General features: G+C 45.9%; 2 protein-coding genes across 3 annotated transcripts in view; one reads left to right on the plus strand and one right to left on the minus strand.

Annotated features, from left to right (window-relative positions):
- Window positions 1–12,712, plus strand: part of virma (vir like m6A methyltransferase associated) — a 67,695-nt gene extending 54,983 nt beyond the window's left edge. For both annotated transcript variants that reach the window (XM_084336357.1, XM_084336358.1), the window contains exons 20-27: window positions 1,597–1,729; window positions 2,284–2,436; window positions 3,750–3,904; window positions 4,012–4,108; window positions 6,943–7,109; window positions 10,072–10,421; window positions 11,029–11,175; window positions 12,272–12,712. In XM_084336357.1, coding sequence (XP_084192483.1) covers window positions 1,597–1,729; window positions 2,284–2,436; window positions 3,750–3,904; window positions 4,012–4,108; window positions 6,943–7,109; window positions 10,072–10,421; window positions 11,029–11,175; window positions 12,272–12,540 — 1,471 coding nt within the window. In that variant the 3' untranslated portion in view covers window positions 12,541–12,712. The remainder of the gene's footprint in view (window positions 1–1,596; window positions 1,730–2,283; window positions 2,437–3,749; window positions 3,905–4,011; window positions 4,109–6,942; window positions 7,110–10,071; window positions 10,422–11,028; window positions 11,176–12,271) is intronic.
- A 2,574-nt stretch (window positions 12,713–15,286) lies between these two features.
- On the minus strand, window positions 15,287–20,386 carry rnf41l (ring finger protein 41, like; the record flags this gene model as incomplete). The annotated part of the gene is made up of 6 exons (XM_084336153.1): window positions 15,287–15,682; window positions 16,629–16,749; window positions 17,152–17,314; window positions 18,340–18,366; window positions 19,400–19,539; window positions 20,178–20,386. 6 exons carry the CDS (start codon window positions 20,384–20,386, stop codon window positions 15,287–15,289), a joined length of 1,056 nt encoding a protein of 351 aa, XP_084192279.1.
- Window positions 20,387–22,374: the final 1,988 nt, after the last annotated feature.

Below are 22,374 nucleotides of genomic sequence, written 5' to 3' on the forward strand. Positions count from 1 at the left end.
AAGCAAAATAGATGTTTATGTTCTTTTATCACGTATGTCTTGCACTGATTGTCACTTATACGCTAGTATCTGTCCCAACAATGACAAAAAGGTAGTTTTTGTAGGTTTTCCATGCTGTTTTTCCATCTAGAGTACCAGCATGTCATTTATCCAATCAGGTGCATTCCATGTGGGGAAAAGTAGGGAGGGGTACATGTACGCATGTAAACAACTATGTAAAAATCTATGTAAACGACAATTATTTTGGACCCAACAACATTTAAAAAATTATACATTAATTAATCAATAATTGTTTTTGGTGGGTTTTTTGTGTGTTTCAGTGCTCTGAAGAAGCATGGTTAAAACATAAAGCCATGTGTGTTTCAGTTTAAAACATGAGGCCCTGTGTGGTTCAGTTTAAAACATGAGGCCCTGTGTGTGTTTCAGTTTAAAACACTCACCCCTGTGTTTCAGTGCTCTGAAGAAGCATGGTTTAAACACTCACCCCTGTGTGTTTCAGTGCTCTGAAGAAGCATGTTTAAAACACTCACCCCTGTGTGTTTCAGTGCTCTGAAGAAGCATGGTTTAAACACTCACCCCTGTGTGTTTCAGTGCTCTGAAGAAGCATGTTTAAAACACTCACCCCTGTGTGTTTCAGTGCTCTGAAGAAGCATGGTTTAAACACTCACCCCTGTGTGTTTCAGTGCTCTGAAGAAGCATGTTTAAAACACTCACCCCTGTGTGTTTCAGTGCTCTGAAGAAGCGTGGTTTAAAACACTCACCCCTGTGTGTTTCAGTGCTCTGAAGAAGCATGTTTAAAACACTCACCCCTGTGTGTTTCAGTGCTCTGAAGAAGCATGTTTAAAACACTCACCCCTGTGTGTTTCAGTGCTCTGAAGAAGCATGTTTAAACACTCACCCCTGTGTGTTTCAGTGCTCTGAAGAAGCATGGTTTAAACATGAAGCCCTGTGTGTTTCAGTGCTCTGAAGAAGCATGTTTAAAACACTCACCCCTGTGTGTTTCAGTGCTCTGAAGAAGCATGTTTAAAACATGAAGCCCTGTGTTTCAGTGCTCTGAAGAAGCATGGTTTAAACACTCACCCCTGTGTGTTTCAGTGCTCTGAAGAAGCATGTTTAAAACACCTGTGTGTTTCAGTGCTCTGAAGAAGCATGGTTTAAACATGAAGCCCTGTGTGTTTCAGTGCGCTGAAGAAGCATGGTTTAAACATGAAGCCCTGTGTCTTTCAGTGCTCTGAAGAAGCATGTTTAAAACACTCACCCCTGTGTGTTTCAGTGCTCTGAAGAAGCATGTTTAAAACACTCACCCCTGTGTGTTTCAGTGCTCTGAAGAAGCATGTTTAAAATACTCACCCCTGTGTGTTTCAGTGCTCTGAAGAAGCATGTTTAAAACACTCACCCCTGTGTGTTTCAGTGCTCTGAAGAAGCATGGTTTAAACACTCACCCTGTGTGTTTCAGTGCTCTGAAGAAGCGTGGTTAAAACATGAAGCCCTGTGTGTTTCAGTGCTCTGAAGAAGCATGGTTTAAAACACTCACCCCTGTGTGTTTCAGTGCTCTGAAGAAGCATGGTTTAAAACACTCACCCCTGTGTGTTTCAGTGCTCTGAAGAAACATGGTGCGGGGCTGTGCTCTCTGTTGAAGAGGCAGGTGGTCCCCTTCAACAAGGACTCTGCAGAGCTGCTGTCCGCTCTGCTGGACTTCCTCAGACAGATCCTCAGCTCAGATTCACTGGTATGTATGGGATAATGACATCCAGTTATTGTATGGTATGTATGTATGTAGGTAGACTGTTTCAACTTAACATAAACATTCTAAGTAGACCTTGTGTGTATTTCCCTTTGAAATATTTTGAAATCTCAACAGCTGACAGGAGGTACATGTGGCTCCAGGCTGTTCCTTAGCAACGCAGCTCCACTACAATCGATACAGAACATTGTTCATTTCTAATTGAAAAAAATAAGGTACTTCAGAAACGCACACAAGAGTCTTCCCACACAGAATGAACTGTACAGGATGTTCTGTTTGCTTGAAGGTCAGTTGATTACAACCAACGTTTGAAATCCTCTTTGCTGCTCTCGCCCCCCCCCCCCCCCCCCCCCGTCAGTGAGTCGTGCAACTTCACAAAGTTGGAAAGGATCAGAACTCTCCTGACCAGGAAGTGAAATTTTAACATTCACAACCGGAAATGGGTCCGTTTCTTCCCGTTGATGTGAATTGGATGGCGAAGGAAATGTTGCTAAGTTTGACCGAGCCTTTATTCTGAAATCCACCTCATCTTGCTCCAGGGTTGCTGCGGTGATGAAGTCAACCCGGGGGAGGAACATGCATTCGTCCCGCCCCTGCGGTCCCTGACTATGACTGGCTCGGAGATGAAGGCTCTGCTGCAGTGGGAGGGATCTGAGACACATCCACTTCCTACCCTGGAGAAACAGATCACGGTATGTCCTATTCACATGTTTAGACTTGTTGGGCAATTAACCTCTTCCACCCGACTGTACCGGTCCCGAAATGACATCTGGTCATGAATCAACATAAATTAACACGTTTCTGGATCGTTTTTCTTTTTTCTTCTTTTTTTGATTTTAATACCCTATTCCAAATGTCAAGTTAGACCGCGCTCTCAAAGTCTGACACTGGGTGCTGTAATCCCAAAAAGTTGAATATAAAGAAAGCAGGAAAGCCGGACCAGCACTCTCAGGTTCATTAATATTTACTGGCAGCCTGAAATGGAAACAAACATGTTTCGGAACTATTGTTCCTTCATCAGTGTTATGGCTAGTGAATACCCTATTCCATCCAGGGAGCCTGGTGTTATCATAGGCAGTGAGTCTGAGATCGCAAAAGTCCAATACCGCCGCCTGGTAGGATGCAGCCGGTATTGCACATCCTTTGAAACTCCGTGTCTTGGGCTGTGCGTCGATTATATTGGTCCGGGTGATCTATGGCGGATTATGTTAGCGACACGATTGACACCAATACTTGGAATGGCGATCAGATAATTGGAATATTCTTTTCAGGGTACATCCTAGTCAAGGTAAGGACTATATGATATCAATCTTGCGTTGATCCAAGAATGTTTTCATTTCGATCCGAGCGTATGTGTGTAGCGCTAGTCCATAACGTATTCCGTTGGTGACGATCAAAGCATCGAAAAACGATGGAACATAATACCTATCATATGCATTTGATTTCTTAATTGTGTGTAGGGACAAATCGCCAATGGATTTAGTATAATACATGTTGCAGCTTATAACCAGCCTCTCAGGAATTGGCCCGGATCATTCCGAAATAACACTCATATTCACCACGGTATAAAACGGGAACATATGGATGGAATTTTTTTTTCTTTTTTGCATCTTGACCGGAAGAAACTCTGTGTCAAATGACTATAGTATTGTATCCATAGCTATAATATAGAATATAGTTATAGCACTACAAACAAGGTGACGGACTCCATTAGTTTAATGGGTGGCCTCGCATAGCCGTCGCCCAGAAGAGGCATGGCACAGAATGTGTTAACTGTGTTACTCATATAAACACCTAACTGTGTTACTCATATAATCACCTGTTAACTGTTACTATAAACATGTGGTCAGGATATGAAAATGATTGAAAACACCTTATCCTGACTTAAGACCTTAACTGAGATATTAATTGGCATTATGTAATACTGTGAATGTAAACAAACTAAGTGTGTGTGTGTGTGTGTGTGTGTGTGTGTGTGTGTGTGTTCGTGCGTGTCTGCATGTAGAAGATGTGCAAGGAGGACGACTCCCTGGAGACTCTGCTGGAGAATGTGGTTGGTCTGAGACAGGCGCTGGAGGCTGCCACCGACACGGCTCCCTCTGCCAACACTGAGCCCACCCTGCCCGCAGCCGAGACCCTGCTGGCCCAGTTCAACCACAGGTACCAGACGGGGACCCACGGGCCGGGACATTCTGGGCTCACTGTTTGTTTGGTCGGGATGGGCCCTGTGTGTGTGTGTTGTGACCAACGGTGTCTTCTGCCTGTAGGACGGTGGTTATTCTGTCAGAGGCCCTGGATGAGCAGCTGAAAGCCCTGTGGTTCTCTCCCTTCCACACTGATGACATGGAGGCTGAGCTTGATATGGTAATTGTGCGCGTGTGTGTGCATGTTTGTATGTGTGTGTGTGCGCGTGCATGTTTATTACCCATGGGTAGATGGATGACTTTATCTTTCTGTTCAGTGAACTGTTAGACCCAAGAACTGTGTGTGTGTGTGTGTGTGTGTGTGTGTGTGTATATATGCAGAAGTGCGACATTGGGGTGGAACGTAATCGCAAGGTTCCCGGTTCGATTCCCGGGCAGTGTGTCGAAGTGTCCTTGAGCAAGACACTTAACCCCCTAACCCTAACTGCTCCTGAGGAGCAGGTTGGCACCTTCTCTGTCGTCAGTGTGACGGGTGAATGGGTGAATGTGAGGAACAAAATTGTAAAGTGCTTTGGATAAAAACGCTATATAAATGCACCATTTAACATTTACAGAATAAAGATGGTGGATATTGAACTCAAAACGTTTAAGTGCAAATATGTACAATGTTTTTTTTTTATCCACTTTTTCTCCCATTTTTCTATATTTTCTCCCATCCCAATTTCGTATCATCCAATTCAACCCTCCCCTGTCACGAACGCTGTTTCTTGCCTCCCACAAGCCGGCTGCAATGTGGACTAAGTCATACATAGCACAAGTCCCCTCCGGTACTTGAGGTAACAGCAGTCGCATCTTTTCACCTGCGCAGCTCGATCTCTCAGTGGCGAGGAGTAACGCGTGGGAGGCTCACGCTGCCCCTGACACTTCCTGATTCCACTGCGCAGGCGCACCAACCGACCTGTAGGAGTCGCTGTCCACAACGCCCGATCCCCACCCATCAGTTTCCCACCCCCTAATACGGCCAATGTGTATTAGTACGGACGACCAGCTAAACTGAAAGCAAATGTGGAGCGCTGGGCTCGAACAGGCGAGCCCAGCGTCTCCAAATTTCGTGGCGAGCGCCTTGCCCACTACGCCACGTAGCCGCCCTCAAATATGTACAATGTTATGAGCTGCTTACTTGCCGTCGAAGCTGCAGCACAATGAGGTACCTGTGGAGGGAAATATGTAATAATAATTGTTCTGAAGGATCAGATTAAACCGAATATATATATTTATTTATATATATATATTTAATTGTATTTGTATATCCCCTGATATCCCTTGTATATTCCTTGTACAATATGCATTGAATATCCCTTCTAGTCTACTGAACATCCCATAATAGTCTCCATTCTACCATTGGACGAGACCTTGGTGCCAGGTCGCCATACCCCTCAGACCAGGTTCAATCGTACCGCTCAACATGTATGGACAAGTCCTAGTTCCGCGTAGGAATATGTCTACCGCACCACTAATGGTACTATTTGTTCATAGTGCGTATATATACTGCGCTATTAAAGTAGAGCTTTCTTTTAGTCCAGTTCCTTACCCTCCAACAGAGTGACAGACGCAAAAGCCTCCCCGCGAACCACGTGTGGGCAGTAAGGCCAATTCGGCCCAGTATCGGCATTGAGACATCGTGTATATTAATATTTGAATAGTCATATTTGGCACTATATCGTCGAGTTGGACGTATTCTATTAAGCTAATAATAGTCTATTCATATGTAGTGCCTCGTGCGGTAAGAGTTCTATAGTAATCAGCACCCCCATCGTTTCGGGCATCAGCTGGACGCTTATCCAGGGTGGTTGACCCCACGTGAAGCTGCACCCGAGGAGCTCCAGGCCAAAGAGCGAGTGGACCTGTATATTGGATTATTCTACCGACGACGGCTAGCCTTCCCCGGCTTGGATTATGCTTTGAGTACTTTGATTATTCTATGGATAAAGGCCAACACTGCGGTGTGTTGGAAATACCCCCCCCGGAGAGGACGACAGGTGAGAAGACGCTCTACACGACGAGGTCGCCTCACGTCTCTCCATCGTGGACCGGAGGACGCCGGCCACAGAGAGTCCAACTGCTTTCATCTGTGGATCGAGGATCGCTGGGCACCGGGTCGCACGACTGTGGGCTCTCCCAGGATACCCTCGGCCAGACGGGATACAGCCAGACTCTACCCCCCCCCTCCAGCTGTCCTACAAGCAGTCGGAACCTCCCCCTAGTGTATCCAGCTATATAATCATTCAAGTATCATTGCTATTGTTCCCTAAATATTCCAGGTTGTATATTTGCTTCCTGCGCAATCAGAGATTGGACATTCGATATTGATCTACCTACGAATACTCATTTGCCATAAAAGTGCATACTATTTCAAATCATAAATGTAATTAAGTGATCGTTGTACATACCTTTTGCTATGTATTATTATTAAACGCAGACTTTCGACTTGGTACATTTGTGTTGGATCCGTTTCATCAGGTGGGAGTGTTTATCATAATTATTTATACCTAGTACTGGGTGGCCAGAGTCTAAAGTACAAGAGGTAGTGGTAGTAAGTATCATATCTAACAATACAGTCAGGGAATTGTACCCCTCAGTTACAATAATAATAATGCGTCTGTGTTGTTGTAACTCACCTCTATCGGGATGGGTACCGAATTCGGTACTTTTGAGGTACCGAACCGAAACACGTTGGTACTACAGAGTTTTTTCTTCTTTTTTTTTACCTTTTTTCTTTTCATGTCAACGTTCACACGCACAATATATGCTTACCTAGGATTTGACTTGATTCAACAACAAAGCAGTCAGAGCAATGGCAAGCCGAAAACTGTCGAAATTGTAGTTATTTGAAGTTTGAATATTTTTTTTACGACTGAGGTAGGTAAATTACATTTCTTGAGACTAAAGTACTGAAAAAAGGTACCGTTGGGTACCGGTATCGATTCACAGGTACCGGTACCGTATCGGTTCAAATGTGAAAGGTACCCATCCCTATGTCTATCTATGGTTCAGGTGAAGGTGGACCTGGTGGGACTGGCCCAGGAGTGTTGTCCTGATCTGGACCTGAAGGCGGAGCTGGAGCGCTCCTTCCTGTCCGAACCCTCCTCCCCGGGTCACACCAAGGCTCCTAAAGGCTTCCGCCTGGGCAAACACAAACATGAGACCTTCATCACGTCCAGGTACCATTCATGATGTTCCTCTTCTGTACTATAGGGGCGTAGTGGTCAGATCATTGTTGATTCTTTTTTTTATATATATTTTTTTTATACTTTCTCTTTTTCCCCCCTTTCTTTTTCCGTTTTTCTCCCATCCCAATGTTAGTCGTTATGCCAATTCCCAATCCCCTACCTGGTCGTTGCGTGCGCTGCCCCCTACCGTCGGTCTGGGAGGGCGGAGACTATCGCATGCTTCCTCTGACACATGTGTACCCAGCCCACCGCTTCTTTTCACCTGGCAGCGCGGACTCTCACTGGGGGAGTGTAACGTGTGGAGGACACTACCTCCCCCAGGATCCGACTTCGCTGTGCAGGCGCCCCGACCGATCTGTAGGAGTCGCTGTTTTACAACGACCAGGACCCACCCTCGCCGGGTTTCCCACCCTCTAACACTGCCAATTGTGTTAGTATGGACGGTCGGCCAACCCGGAAGCACCACAGCTGGATTCGATCCCACTGTCTCTGTGGTGGTGGGCAGACGCTTAGACCGCTGCGCCACCCTGCCGCCCCAGTGTTGATTCTTCATACTAAGATTCCACGTGTATCATAAAATAATTTTGACCCATTAGCTTTGTTTTAAAGGTGACATGCATTATAAATGTCATTTTTCAGTCTCTAGCATTGTATTATAGTAATAGGAGTTAGTATCAATGTGTTTTTGTGTCTAAATACCATATTGGCGGATTGCTCTCATTCAGCTCAGACCATTTCCTGCTAGATTTAATTAGGTCATCCTGATTTGAGGCATATCGTGACGTCACCGGGGCCCTGGGTAAGCGGACAGTGATGCGATTGGCTCTGTGGTTGGAGCTAATGCCCGCCCACAATCTACCTAGACTGTACACAGCGAGTGGAAACCACTTCCTCATACTGCGAGGCAGAGTGAAACCCGACACCGCTGCATGCACTCTGCGAGGGAGAGAGAGATAGAGAGAGAGAGGGAGAGAGAGACCACTGTGCAAACACTCCGCGCGCAGGTCCCCCCCCCAACAGCCCCTGGTCTGCTGGACGCACACAAGGAAGTGAATCCCCTCTCTCTCTCTCTCTCTCTCTCTCTCTCTCTCTCTCTCTCTCTCTCTCTCTCTCTCTCTCGCTCTCTCTCTTGCTCTCAGCTCTCAGCTCTCACTCTCTCTCTCTCTCCCCACCCCCCCCCTCTCTCTCTCTCTCTCTCTCTATCTCTCTCTGTCTACCAGTCGCAGACTGTGTGGGCTGACTGTCACTCAAAGTGCTTATGGGCGGAGCCAGGCCATAACAGCCTGAAATCCTGAGGCTGAAAAATGATGGTTTTGAGTACTTGATTAGAAATATAAAACAATGCATTTAAAAAAAAAAAAAAAACATACAGATGTCTTCAATAGACTCACAGGAATTGTGTAAAGTTGCCCAAATAGTGCTAGGAATAGCAATGCAGGTCCCCTTTAAGAAAGCTTTCCAGTTATTAACACATTGAGTGCCAGCCACGAGAAATCTCGTGATTTCATGCCATGCGTTGAGTGCCAGGGACGAGAAATCTCGTTATTTAATCGTTATTGCTTTTTTTATTGTTTTTTTCATCAATCTAGCCTCACATTATCATTGGGACTGTCTATGAGCTCGAACAGGGAAAATACCGCCCCCTATCGTCTCCCGGATGGTAATGCACCCATTGGATTGGACTCAATGGAAATACATGAGGGGAAAAAACCCCGGAATCCACATTTTACTTCTCAGGCATGTAACCGGAGACTATTGGATTCATTGTGGACACTCAGAGCAGCTTGGATTATGTGTTTCGAGTACCTAACGTTGGATCAATAAACGCGATCGATATTTGGAATGGCGATCAGGAATTGGAATAATCTTTTTGCAGAACATCTGGTGTGAGGTAAGGAATCTATGTTACCAGTCTTGGGGTAATCGGGTGTATTTTTCACATATCTCAACGTGTGTGTGTGCGTGTATGACGTTGGCACTGACCAGGTCATAGATAATAAATTTTTCAGCCCGCTTCTCTAGCGTGCATAAGTACACATATACTATTGATAATCTTGTGTTTATTTGAAAACTATTCATAAATCAGCCGGAAAATGACAACGTGTTGTGTGTATTCCAGTAAAGAGCTATTATCATGGAATCTTTTTTTCCCCCTAGTAATTTCCAAAAACCTCCGTGTATCAAACGGAAATGTACCGATTAAAAAAAACATTCCGTTTCGTACATGTTGACTGCAAGCAAGTCATTGATAAGCGACAGGCGTATTAGACACATAGCCATAATATAGAAATAGCTCTGCGAAAATCATGAAATATCGGAAAATCAGTCCAAAAAGGCTGGCATTCAAGCGATAAATCGTGCGCCCCCTGCTGGCACTCAAAGTGTTAAAGGTGCTGTTTAAGTGGTATTTTTTGTTTGTTAAAACAATTTTAACAAATGTTAAAATAATAGCTCTACATTTCGACAGCCATCACTGATATAGTGTTTGGTCAGTAACATGGGTCTCCCAGTCCCTCCACTCTGCAGTAAACACAAAATACATTTCCTGGTATTTATCTCATTTCCACTTTATCCAATCAGGAGAGAGAACTCCACAAAAATAAGAAATAAAAAGTTAGTTTTAAGCAAATGTGTCCGTGAAACAAGTAAAATAATCTACCAGTGTAGTAAGCAAATTTGGTTTGGCAAGATTTCTTGAAATAAGTAAAGAATATATACCGGTAGGTTATCTCTCCTGAAGTGGGAAGGGATACCAGAAAATGTGTTTTCTGTTTACTGCAGAGTGGAGGGACTGGGAGACCCATGTTACTGACCAGACACTCTATACCAGTGATGGCTGTAGGAATATAGATCTATTTAACACTTATTTTAACAAAACAAAAACACTTACAGCACCTTTTTTAATGTCATACCAGGCCGCTAAACCCCAGTGTGTGTCTGTGTCTCCCTGCAGCGGTAAGTCTGACTACGTGGAACCGGCCAAGAGGGCCCACATCATGGCCCAGCCCCGAGGCCGGGGGGGCAGGGGCGGCTTCGGACAAGGCCTCTGTCGGCCCCACGACATCTTCCGCCAGCGCAAGCAGAACACCTCCCGTCCTCCCAGCATGCACGTGGACGACTTTGTGGCGGCGGAGTTCAAAGACATTGGGACCCCTCTGGGTCTGTTGCCCCCCAAGCGACCGCCCAAGAGCTCCCCGAAACCCCCCACCAGGGGACTGTTCACCGGGAACCGAGGCAGGGCCACTTTCCATAGCCAGACGCGCTTCTTCACGCCTCCACAGCCTAAAGGAGTTCTGTTGTCCGGTAAGCGTGCGAGCGTGCGCACACACACACAGTGAAATGTTGTTATGCTAGATTATAAATGGAAACCTTTACTTTCACCTAAACTAGTGGTTATGCAGAGAACTTTTATTTTGAAGGAGCAAAGTGGGCAAGTTCGACTTTTCTTTTGTTGGGGGTAACTTTCTTCCTTTGTTGTGTGTGCACATAAATCTGGTGGTTTCAGTGTCTTATCTGTGTGTCAATGGACTCAATTGTTTTATTTTATTGATGTATTGTACTGTAAATGAGAGTACTGTAGATGAGAACTATTTTATTGCACTGCACTATTGTACTATTTTACTCTGTCTATCCTATCTTACTCTTTTATTACTGGTCTATTTTCTATAGTCTATTTTAAAATTGCTATAGAATCAAACTGTACACAAAGAGGCCTATTAAGATGTTTGATCCTAATGTGAAAAACTGTGATTTAATGCTCTATGCCTTACCTTGACCTTGTCTATTTTGCTGCCAAATATTATTATTATTATTATTATTATTATTATTATTATTATTATTATTATTATTATTATTATTATGAGGTGTTGCCAGTAGATGGCGTTAAAGCCTGTCTCTTCTCCACGTCCAGGTAACTATGCCCGTAGGGAGGGGGGCCGTGGCTCGTCGTGGAGCGGTCAGGTCCCGGGTGTCACTCACAGAGGGACGTACAGCGAGCCCCGTGGGGGCCAGAGCAACTTCACACGGGGCCCTCTGCCCTCCCGCCAGCCCCCTGCAGGTACACATGCACACACACACATATATACACACACACACACACACACATATACACATATACACATGCACACATACACACACACGCATGTATACTTACACACATTCACATATACACGCACACATATACACACACACGCACATATACACACACACGCACATATACACACATACACACTTTGCCTTGTCTGAATACACCAATTACATTATATATAGGGCGACAGTGGTTCGGGAGGTTGAGCAGTCGTCTGGTAATCTCCCCGGGCAGTGTTTCAAAGTGTCCTTGAGCAAGACACTTAACCCCTAATTGCTCCCGATGAGCAGGTCGGCACCTTGCATGGTCGCCTCCGTCAGTGTGTGAATGTGAGTGAATGGGTAATTATATACATAATGGTTAAAATATTCCAGAGGTTTAACACACACACACACACACACACACCTTTATTTAAACTCGAAAGGCAACTGAGGTTTCCCTCATTTACAGACATGTCGAGTGTACATACAGATTTAAGCTAAAAAGGCATATAAAACCATAATAAGGAAAAAGTAAGATTGACAAAGGCTGGAGATCAAGGTTTTAAACTCTGCAACAGAGGGGAGAATCTCAAGCTTTAAGGACTGTTGGAGTTAATTCCATGAGCTAGAGGGGCATATAGCAAAATGCAGTTTTACCCAGTTAATGTTAGTGTATATTCATGTTCAATTATGAATTGTGTTTTATTTGTCACATATATGGTACATTATAGTGAAATGCTTGGTTCTGTATGAGCTTCCTCAGATTGTGCTTCATACAGTAAAAAAGGTAAAAAGACCAAACACTATACAAAAAATATACAAGTACAAAATGCAAAAGTGAGGTAGAGATGTAGTGCAAATATTTTAATAATAAATAGATAAAATATAGTGTAGTGTTAAAAAGTGTCTAAAGTGAATGTTAAAGGTGAGTGTGTGCATGTGGATGTGTGTGCCATTAATGTAGAATGGATGGGTTAGTGTTGCATAGAGTCATTGAGCATCCAAAGTTTATTTGATGTCATGCGAAACCAAACATTGAGTCGTTTTTGTCGTGTTTCGCCGTCTCTCTCTCCGTCTGTCCCCAGGCGCATACCGTCTGGCTCCGAGGGACCGCGCTCCCCGAGGCAGAGGAGGCGCGGGCCTGTCTTGGCTCAGCGGAGGAGGAGGAGGCGGAGGAGGCGGAGGAGGAGGCGGAGGAGGCGGAGGAGGAGGAGGAGGAGGTGGTGGTGGTGGTGGTGGTGGAGGAGGTGGAGGAGGCGGCGGGGGGAGAGGATCTCAGGGGAGTAAGTTCAGCGGTGGAGGAGGAGGAAGCGGAGGAGGGAGGGGGAGACACGTCCGCTCCTTCACCAGGTAAACTGGCCTGGGTCAATGACTGCAGCCGGTCACGGCAAACAAACGGACCAATCGGGATACTCAGTGTCCTGTGTCTCCATGGGAAACGTGTCCTTAGTGGGGACGTTATGATGAACTTTTGTGTTGGATGTTTTTTTTTGTTTTTGTTTTACATTGTACTCTTGAGAATAAAGATTGTGGATATTGAACTCACGTGTACCTTTTGTTTATTTCTAGTGTATGGGCGGAGCCTCAGGAAACACAATAGACCACGGCACTTCCGCGTTACATGGAGCTTGTGAGGGGAAGGGGGAAAAGTGTCTATAGCTCAGGCCGAAAAAGTGTCGATCGACTTGCGATTGGTCTCTTCGTGTTTAGAAGACTCAGGCGTATAAAAAGGTCTATTGGATCATGTATCCAGCACCCCCACAGCCGTAGCTACAACCACTTACATCAAGGCTCCTTCCCCCCTCCCCCACTAGTAGGTAGAAGTGGGTTTTGAGCCTAGATTTGAAGGCATCTATCGAGCGGGCAAGCCTAATGGAGGTGGGGATGCTGTTCCACAGTGCAGGGGCTGCAACAGCAAGGCACGGCCCCTCCTGAGCTTGAGGTTAGACCTCCGGACTGTCAGGAGCCTCTGATCGGCTGACCTGAGGGACCTGGTGTTGGAATAGGGGGATAGGAGGTCTGAGATGTAGGAGGGGGGCTGACCATTAACACATTCGGGGCCATTGGGATCCGTCTAATCTCACACTATACGGCCAGCATATCAAAACAAACTTTCATTGTGCGTGAGGCTGTTTGTAGAGCTAAATCTATACTTTATATTATTGCAATCTGTCCATTCTCATTGTCAATTGACACTAAACCATCCCTTCAATATGCCTTAAATAAATAATTTTTTCATCAATACGTTCCCATTTTATAGCGTTGTGAATATGAACGTTATAGCAGAATGTTCTGGGGTATTTCCTGGAACGCGAGATAAAGGGTGCTAAGCTAATAACATTAAATCGAATGGCGTTTCGGCTATAGACAAGCTAGAGCTAAAACTAAAAATGCATATTGTCGGTATCATGGCCCACCATGAATGCATGAAAGGGGGGGGGGGGCTGGGGACGTCGTTTCTGATTATTGATTACCAATAACGGCATTAACCTCAGTAGCCGTATTCGCTGATCGGCTGGTTGAGTATGATAACAAGGCCTGATCAGCATGTAATTTACGTGAAAAAGCTCTTACCTGTGGCCGGTTGGATCCCAAAAAGGATTTCCCAGTTATCGATCGCCATCTGGTAGATCCATATGTCCATTGGCTGATGATATATTCCTTTACTGCGAACTGAATTCAGCGTCCCAAAAACGATTCCAGGCCATCGGCTACACGCATAGCTTTAGGCTAACAGAAAATTCCATTCAAAAAAAATAAATAAACTGTCTGTAACAGGGAACACTGCATTATCGAGACAGCGCCCCTACGAGGATCTGGCCGGTAATGCACTTTTCCGAATTCCAAGAGTAGGGTAAATCTGCAGTGCCGCAGGGTGACATTGAGTAGGATATTACAATGGAATAAAAGCCAAAACAACCTTACCACGTATATATGCGTGGTTGGCCGTCAAGCGTTGGATCCGAAACACGTATATATATACGTGGTTGGCCCCGAATGTGTTAAGGGCTTTAAAAACAAATAGGAGAACCTCATTAGTTTGTTCTGTCTTTTTCCCCACTTTGCAAATAAAAGAATATGTATATAAATTAGAACACATTTCCAAGATATCGTTTTTATAGTTTGTGCCCTGACGATATCCGTCTCCCAGAATTGACAAACCGTTATTTCTCATCGACACTAATGGTGTTCAGACATTTTACTCTGCATTTCAACGGGCTCGTCTTAATTAGTCCCAGCAGAGTCGTCATCATCTTGTACACAAACATGTATATATACATTGGATTATCTTGTTGAATCCTCATTCTCCCCGAAGGTTTTTACCACGATTCTATTCCCCAGAGTAGTAAACCTCTGTATCGATCCCTGTGTATGAAACCAGGGGCTACGTGGCTCGGGGTAAAAACAAGAGGAAACAAATGTCTTGGTGTGACGGATTTTATTGGAAAACCTGGGGGGGGATACAAAATCCTGGAGCAGTAAACAAAGACATGATTTCAAATAAAACACGGTTATTATAGTCGAGCTCCGCTCACAAGCCATCTGGTGTCATTCTATCACACACACGCATGCATACAGATCACCTTTTCTCAGGAAGGAGTATGGCAAATTGATTTCCACTTCCCTGTTCACTCGCACACCACTGTATAACTGCTCTCCGTCCTTCTCTAGGTCGCACAGGACACGTCTCGGTTCATGTGGTCATGATTGGATCGATCGATGGAAATCCCATCATGCCAGAGAGTCCAGTCTACGTCTTGACGGAGTCGTTCCATATTGACATTTTTGTTCATGTCGGATGTCAATAATATAAAAAAAAAAAAGATGAATAAAAAGAGATGTTGACCCCTTCCTCCTGCTCCTTCAAATGGGAGCTTGTCTATGTTCCCCGGGTCCTATGTTCCCCGATTGATTGATTGATTGAACATTTTAGACCACCAGCCCTGATTCCAAACTCTAACCTTAACCAACTTTGAAAGAGGGCCTAAGCTTAACCAGTTCGAAACAAGGCGGACATTAATAATTAATAAAATAATAAATTATAAAATGTTCAATCAATCGGGCAACATAGGACCCGGGGAACATAGGGATGATCCCCTTCAAATGACGGTGACCTCCCGGTTTTTCCTCTTGATACAGTCCAGAGTCAGGCTCCGCTGACCAGCCTTGCGTGGCCCCTCCGCCAGGTGCGGGGCCAGGACACTTACAGACTGGCCTGAAGGAAGCGGTTGACAGGAGGCCTGTAAGGACCCCTCCCTCTGCAGACTCCTTGTCGCCTGGTCCCCATGCGGCTGCCATCCGATTGGCTGTGGGTCCAACTGGTGCTGGTCCCTGGTTGGCTGCTCGACGGGCTGCTGACTCCTGGTTGGCTGTAGGTCTCTGAGAAGCTCTAGTAGTTCCCTCTTCTCCAGCTCGGCCTCTGCCAGCTCCTGTCTCCTCAGACGCTCCGCCCCCAACAGGGCACGCACGTCACACACCACCCGGGACAACTGGCCCTGTATGCAAGAAGACATGGACGCACAGGGTCACATTATAATGATAATAAACGTTATTTGTATAGCACCTTTCATACAAGAATTGCAGCTCAAAGTGCTTCACAGCAGTACAAAAAAAAAAGGCATAAAATTAGCACAAAATCGGCAGATCAAGAGCAATGCATAAAGTGCACGCCTCTTTGTTTTTTCACCAATAAACAGTTTATGGTGAACTTTATTCACCAAATACAACGAATATACAGGATTTACATTATTTGTGTTTGTAACCAGGGTGCAGAGGTATTTCAACAACTTAGAACAACAGACGGACGTACAATAACCTCACATACACAGGGACACTTTCCATATGTCCATTTAGAACCATGCGCAACAGTACTAGGAGAAAGGGTTAATCTAAGTTGCACATGTGTAGGCTAGTAGGACCTTACCTCGACGTTTAGTGAAATGTCCCGCCCCTTCAGAGGCGTCGCCGGCAGGTGTTGTGACGTGAGCTGTCAGACTGGTCACCGCACGGCCTCCTCCAGCAAGACGACCATTATGACCAGTCTGACGACCCATGTCACAACAACACCAGTGACGCCTCTGAAGAAGCCGGTAGATACGATTTCACAGTCGAAATGTGCAGATAAAGAAAATCCTGTCTACACAGGGCTTGGGAGGTAGAGCAGTCATTGGTAATCCAGAGGTTCCAGGTTAGATTCTAGCTCCTCCTGGGGCAGCGTGTCGAAGTGTCCTTGAGCAAGTCACTTGACCCCTAATTGCTCCCGATGTGCAGGTTGGCACCTTGCATGGTCACCTCCACCGTCGGTGAGTGAACGTGAGGAACAAAATTGTAAAGCGATTTGGATAAAAGAGATATATAAGAGATGCACCATTTACATTTGAACCTTGTTTATCGCAGCTATATACATGGGTGTTATTGACGGTAACCAGACTGTGAGGTCACCTTCAGCTCCTCCAGCTCGTTCTTCAGCTGAGACTCTTTCTGCACCATGTGTCTCCGCTGGGAGTCCAGCCGAGACTCCATCTCCCTCCTCACCTGCTCCACCTTGCTCAGCATCTCCGCCCTGCGGTACAAGTTCAATCAGATCAATCATGACTGGGCAATAAAACTATCGCTAGTTACGGTGATGAAGTTTGTGTGCCATGAGAACACCATTTTGAGCACTTTTTGCATAAATAAGGTATATCTAGTTTCCTCAGATGATGAAGAAGCTTTGTGGCGCTGGTTATTTCCCTCACGCCCCCAAAAATGTATTGTGTTTCACCATAATGAACCCCCTTGTTTTCTGCAGGCCTCGATATTGAATATATACAGTATATTGTTGGCTATATTTATCGCCTAATATGAAAAAGTAAATTGTGATGAGATGTTTCACCATATCTCCCAGCCAGTGGTACATAATCTCTTCTCTGTCCTGGAATTTGGTGAAATTAAAGATTTTTCTGATCCTCACACACACACACACCTGAGCATCTCCACTTCGGTGCGCAGCTCTGCCACACAGTTGTGCTGTGATTGGTCAATGGAAAGGAGGGTGTGGCCACAGCCATTGGGACACTCCCAGCTGCGGTACTCGCACTCTGATAGGTGAGCCTCCAAGCCCCGCCTCTCGACATGCGCCGGACAACCTGAGGGGAACACAGGTGCATTAGGTGAGCCTCCAAGCCCCGCCCCTCTCGACCTGCACCAGACCAGGTGGATTAGGTGAGCCTCCAAGCCCCGCCCCTCTCGACCTGCACCGGACGTGTGTATATTTTCCCCAACAGAGTTTTACTTCCGCGTTCGGTTTGCGCGATCTGATTGGCCACTGATGTTTTTCTCAGCGCCAATCGCGTTACTCCTAACAATCGCGCCAGCAGGCTGTTACCCTAACCTTACCAACTAACCCTAACCCTAAACTTAACCCTAACCTTAACCAACTAACCCTAACCAACTTTGAAAGAGAGTGACTTCGAAAGAGTCGCCAAGCTTAACCAGTTTGTTAGGAGTAACGCGATTGGCGCTGAGAAAAACGTCAGTGGCCAATCAGATCGCGCAAACCGAACGCGGAAGTGAAACTCCGTTGGGGAAAATATACACGCGCACCGGACAGCCCCAGAGAACACAGGTGGCTTAGGTGAGTCTCCAAGAAGCCCCCCCTCTCGACCTGCACCGGACCAGGTGGATTAGGTGAACCTCCAAGCCCCGCCCCTCTCGACCTGCACCGGACAGCCTGAGAGAACACAGGTGGATTAGGTGAGTCTGCAAGCCCCGCCCCTCTCGACCTGCGCCGGACAGCCTGAGAGAACACAGGTGGATTAGGTGAGTCTCCAAGCCCCGCCCCTCTCGACCTGCGCTGGACAGCCCGAGAGAACACAGGTGGCTACTACTACATACCTGTCAGCTAAGCCATTCAACTCATTTATTTATAAGGTTGCATTATACTGTATGAGGGAGACAAGTTCACAAATTCCTCTCTCATTCTGCGCTCTATATCCTTCAACATTAGACTATTCAGTATTCAGTATGTTTTCCACACTCCACAGCAATCAGGAAACAAACCCTAAATGTCATCTTGCACAGAACCTTGTGTTCTTTTTATAATGGTGTTCAGATTATAAGCACTGCAACAAACCAAAATAATCCACACCACACTGTCACACTATATACCTACCACAACAGTAGCATATGTACTCTCCACCTGCCAATGACAGGTCACATACACATTGTGAAAACACAAAAAAAAAATACATCCGTGGACGTGGACATGCATACACACTGCTCATTAATGAATGATGGGAAGCTGAACCTCGATGCCCCCTGGATGCGGTCAAGGTGCCTTGTTCACCGTTCTGGCTCTCAATCAAATCAGTCACATTAAACCTTTCTGAGCAAACACTAGATGTAGATGTGGCATGTAACCATGACAACAGTGTAACCACCTGCCCCTCCTCCCACCAAACAACCCCACCCACACACAGGTGTCACATGATCACCTTTGTGTCCAAACACATTAGCATGAGTAACACATCCACTCACATTTACAATAACCACCCAGAAACAATTCCTAATAAACAACAAAACATACAAATCAATCAGCTGTCCCTCCCCAAACATGGTCCACCCAGCGGGAGGTGCTGTAGTACCTGTGTTGGAGCAGGCTATGTGCTGGACCTGTGTTGGAGCAGGCTATGTGCTGGACCTGTGTTGGAGCAGGCTATGCGCTGTACCTGTGTTGGAGCAGGCTATGTGCTGGACCTGTGTTGGAGCAGGCTATGTGCTGGACCTGTCTTGGAGCAGGCTATGTGCTGGACCTGTGTTGGAGCAGGCTATGTGCTGTACCTGTGTTGGAGCAGGCTATGTGCTGTACCTGTGTTGGAGCAGGCTATGTGCTGTACCTGTGTTGGAGCAGGCTATGTGCTGTACCTGTGTTGGAGCAGGCTATGTGCTGTACCTGTGTTGGAGCAGGCTATGTGCTGTACCTGTGTTGGAGCAGGCTATGTGCTGTACCTGTGTTGGAGCAGGCTGTGTGCTGGACCTGTGTTGGAGCAGGCTATGTGCTGGACCTGTGTTGGAGCAGGCTATGTGCTGGACCTGTGTTGGAGCAGGCTATGTGCTTTACCTGTGTTGGAGCAGGCTATGTGCTTTACCTGTGTTGGAGCAGGCTATGTGCTGTACCTGTGTTGGAGCAGGCTATGTGCTGTACCTGTGTTGGAGCAGGCTATGTGCTGTACCTGTGTTGGAGCAGGCGATGAAGGCGAACTCACACTCGTCCTCGTGTGCGTGCAGCGTCTCCAGGGAGCAGACCGTCTCGCACCCCTGACCTGCGTTCACGCAGCGGATCTGTAGACGGCTCAGGTCATTACGCATGTACCTGTTGTGTGACAGAGACAGAGAAAGGGTTTGTTGAACCATATTCACCCTATAGGTGGTGTAATGTTTTTAAGGAAACTGATATTGAGCTGTTCCTTGTAAAGCTGGTCAATGATGCAGTGATATGTATATGATTATATAGTAAGTATTTTCACAGTAATTTTAGTTTGACCAAATATTGGCATGGGACCTTATTTCAATATCAGTGGACCCACATGAGGTCACGACCCCATGGCTGGGAAAAGCATAGTACATTGTGAATAGTATATACATGTAAGCATAGCAGAAATTTAAAAAGAAAGATTGAGACAGAGTAAGAAGAAGAGAGGTGCAGAGAAAGAGAGAGAGAGAGATACAGAAACAGTGACTGATAGAAAACATGAAAGAAAGAGACAGGGAGACACAGAAACAGACAGATAGACAGAGAGAGAGAGAGAAGATAAGAGAAAGGGAGATACAGACAGACAGAGACATTGAGAGACAGTGAGATAAAGACAGAGAGGGAGGTTAAGAGAAAGAGAGACACAGACAGACAGACACAGAGAGAAGATGAGAGAAAGATACAAACACAGAGACAGACAGAATCTGGAAGAAAGAGAGAGATACGAGATACAGGACACAGGCGGACAGACAGAGGACCTGTACAGAGGTTTGAGGGTGTTGACATCCAGCGGCAGCCTGTCCTCTGGACAGGAGTGGTGATGGTGGAGCAGCCAGTTGCTGATGCAGGCGCTGCAGTAGGCGTGTTCACAGGGGGCCTGTAGGGGGCGCTCCAGCACGTCCCGGCACACGCAGCACAGCAGGCCTTCATTCACATAGCCTACAAACCGCTCCAGATCGTAGCCCATCCTGCAAGCATGCATGGAACACAACAGTAATTTTTATTCTCCTGTCCACGCTTACCCTAATGTGGGTTCATTCTTATGGACCCAGCTGGTAGTTAGGAGTGACCTTCATACCTGACGCCTCTTCATCCAATTCTTGATGAAGTCTTCCTTTCTTTCAACGTCCGTGTGTCCCTCTCTCTCGTGTGCACTGTGGGCTACACAGATCCTCCTTTATTATTCCACCTTTTTCTCTTGTCCTCTTTCCTCTTTTTCTGTCCTACGTTCCAGCCCAGGTGAGGGTCCCCTTCCCCCTTGGGGCCCCTCCCCTCTCCCTTGGTGCTGCGTTTCTGTGGCGAGAGAGGTCTCCGTGACAACCGGGGTCCTGGTGGGACCCAAGCAGGCAGCTGTCAGATGAGAACAGAGAGAGACAGGGTTACACTACACACAGGCACTAACACACACACACAGGCGCTAACACACAGACACACACACACACACACACACACACAGGCGCTAACACACAGACACACAGAGGCACTAACACACAGACACACAGCTAAACATATAGACACAGTCTATGATGGTTTTATATTTTACTTACTGAAAAGACAGGATATCGTGTAGCTTCAACAGATTATATCTGTCCTCAATCGTCAGTTTGTCAATCCTGTTTATGATCCAGCCTTTCTCTTTCTTTACATCCCTCTCTCTCTGCTCTCGAGATGTGGGATTATCGTGGATTACAATCCCCTCCTCTACTCTGATTGGATTACAGACTCCATGACAACATCAAATGACAACGCCAGATTCTCTGACCACAGAAATCAAAGAGCAACCTCCTGGAACTGACACACACACACACACACACACACACACACACACACACACACACACACACACACACACACACACAACACACAACACACAACACACAACACACAACACACAACACACACACACACACACACACACACACACACACACACATACAGTGGGTGACAATATTGTCACAAGGAAAGATGAAATTACATACCTGGGTTCCATCCTAGAGGCAAATCTTTCCTGTGACAAAATGGCATCCAATGTAATAAAAAAAGTCAACCAACGAACAAGATTCTTGTACCGGATCTCCTCTCTGGTGGTAAACAAGAATACACTGAAGACTCTGGCAGGAACACTCATTCAAGGGTACTACGAAGTATGCTTGCACCTCATGGTACCAAAGCACCTCAAAGGCACAAAAAACAAAATTACAAACATCTCAAAACAAACTGGTCAGACTACTTACTGCTTGACCTGACTCCTAGAACCCACCTCACCCCTGCCCACTTTGACAACCTAGGATGGCTTAGAGTAGACGACAGAGTACAGCAACTTGCAATGGGCCTGGTCTACAAGATACACTACACGACTAAGGTACCCATGTACATGTTGAAATACTTCCCAAAGGTCAGTGAATACCACGACCACAACACCAGAGGGAGTTCCACAAATCATGTTCAACCCAGATTCGGCACAAACAAGGGTCTAAACACGTTTTGCAATTATGCCACATCAATGTGGAACGCCCTACCCACAGCCATAAGAAAATGTGAATCCCTACCCACCTTCAAAACCGCTCTCAAAGAGCACCTACTGCAATTCGAAACTGGCCTCCGTAAATGTCCAAACCTCCCCTCCCACCCACCCCCTCCTAATGTACAGTTTCCTCCCCCTCGTATGTATATATTATCTGTTAGGATCTCTGGTTAACAGTAGCCTACTGTATATTTGCATATCTTGTTGTATGTCACAAATGTAACAGTACTGTATACCTGTATGTCATGTATTGTCATAAATGTCATGATATATATCTGTATGGCCCCCGTAAATGTACAAACCCCCCCTCCCACCCCCTCCTAATGTACAGTTTCCTCCCCTTCGTATGAATATATTTTCTGTTAGGATTTTTTGTTAGGATAACAGTACTGTATATTTGCATATCTTGTATATCACAAATGTCAAGATAT

Source organism: Notolepis coatsorum (assembly GCF_963971535.1).
Source record: "Notolepis coatsorum genome assembly, chromosome: 19".
In the NCBI taxonomy this organism is placed as follows: domain Eukaryota; kingdom Metazoa; phylum Chordata; class Actinopteri; order Aulopiformes; family Paralepididae; genus Notolepis; species Notolepis coatsorum.